General features: G+C 37.7%; 1 protein-coding gene across 1 annotated transcript; it reads right to left on the bottom strand.

Annotated features, from left to right (window-relative positions):
• Positions 1–205: 205 nt before the first annotated feature.
• LOC122301857 (metalloendoproteinase 3-MMP-like) lies at positions 206–1,329 on the bottom strand (the record flags this gene model as incomplete). Its single annotated transcript, XM_043113223.1, has 1 exon — positions 206–1,329. A coding segment is annotated over one exon (885 nt), but the record flags the coding sequence as incomplete, so codon positions are not given.
• Positions 1,330–1,531: the final 202 nt, after the last annotated feature.

Raw genomic sequence — 1,531 nt, 5'->3', positions numbered from 1 at the left:
AAGAAATATGTAATAAATAATTATTTAATGATGATAAATGTATCATATCATACTTAATTGGATGAAAGTGATATGATAGTATGGTGTATAGAATTTTTCAAATAAAATACACCAAATTAGCATACATTATAACTAGAGCACATCAATTCATCTGATTAATTATGAATTAGAATTGTCCAAGTAAGCAAGATATAAGTACTCATGATTCTCTAAATTTGATTTCATTAGATAAAATAAAATAAGATTCAAACTTAACCTTTAAGACATATACCTTCAGAGCTAATTATTTAACCTCTCTAGCTCCCTCTTCTAGCTTGTCAAAACAGAATTGGCTTAAACTTAATTCGATCATCGTGAAAGTTTATTTTGTAAGTAGTAAGTGCTTATTCTATAATAATCTATTCCCACTAATGATCGAGATTATTCCAAATCCTTAAACAATTCTCAAACATTGTACAACGCTTTAATTCCTGCAATATCATCTGCATGCAAGCCTTTGGTCACTCCTGTAGAGATGGTAGATTCCATAATTGCTCCCGGAACTGAGCTATGGTGAAGTCCAAGAAGGTGCCCGATTTCATGCAAAGCAACTGTCTCGTAGTCAAATGCTTCCGGGATTGCACCAACACTAAACTGCTCATCTGCGTCGTAATGGAACCTCCCATTTGTTGGTGCAAAAGCATGGGCAATGGTTCCACCAGGTCCATCAAAATCATTCCCATCTCCATGCTCCCTCCTAGCAAAACCAATAGTGATATCTGCTTTTGAAAAGCCTCGAACTTGCGAGAATGTGAAATGGGTGTTTGCTGCCCATGTTTGGAAAGCTTGTGCAATGGGACTCTTGGCTTGAGCTGGGGTTCCACGGAGAAATCTGTAAGTGAGATGATACTTTGAGGCAGGCCACTTTGGAGCATCTGAGAAGAAGCTATAGTGAGAGACGGTATGAAATGAGTCATGGCGGTGATGATGTCTCTTCTTGTTTGATTGCATCGGATTTGTACCATTGAAAATATCTGCCACACCACAACGAGGCATCATCATCTTTGATACTGTTTCAGCATCCAAAATCCCAGTGGCATTGAGATGGTAATTGAGCTGGTAAGTTCTCACGGCAGATTCTAAGAGTTCGTCAAAATCATCATCCTTGGCATGGGTGCCATTTTTGGTTTGCTGATAATAACCAAAGTGTTCAAGGTACATTTTGAGGTCATGGACGCCTTTGACCTTGTCACCCTTGTGACATCCCTGAAGATGTTTGAGAAACCCAAAGGGTGATGTTTTTCGATCATCCCAGCCTGGTGGGGTGTTAGGACGTTGTGGTACGGGGCATACAATTACAATTGAAGTAGAAATGAGAAAGAATAAAAGAAATAATAAGGAACTCCAATTGTAGAAGAATTTCACTTATAGCAAAAGGATTACAAGAATTTCTCTCTTGAATAAGGAGAGCACAATTGACAATACCCTCTCTTATAAAAGGAGAAAACTCACTATTTCTTATAAAAGGAGAGACAATATATAGGAGAAACTT

The sequence above is a fragment of the Carya illinoinensis genome, chromosome 2, assembly GCF_018687715.1.
Source record: "Carya illinoinensis cultivar Pawnee chromosome 2, C.illinoinensisPawnee_v1, whole genome shotgun sequence".
NCBI classification, from domain to species: domain Eukaryota; kingdom Viridiplantae; phylum Streptophyta; class Magnoliopsida; order Fagales; family Juglandaceae; genus Carya; species Carya illinoinensis.
The sequence above is the reverse complement of the archived record's forward strand: the minus strand, read 5'-3'. Positions and strand labels throughout refer to the sequence as shown.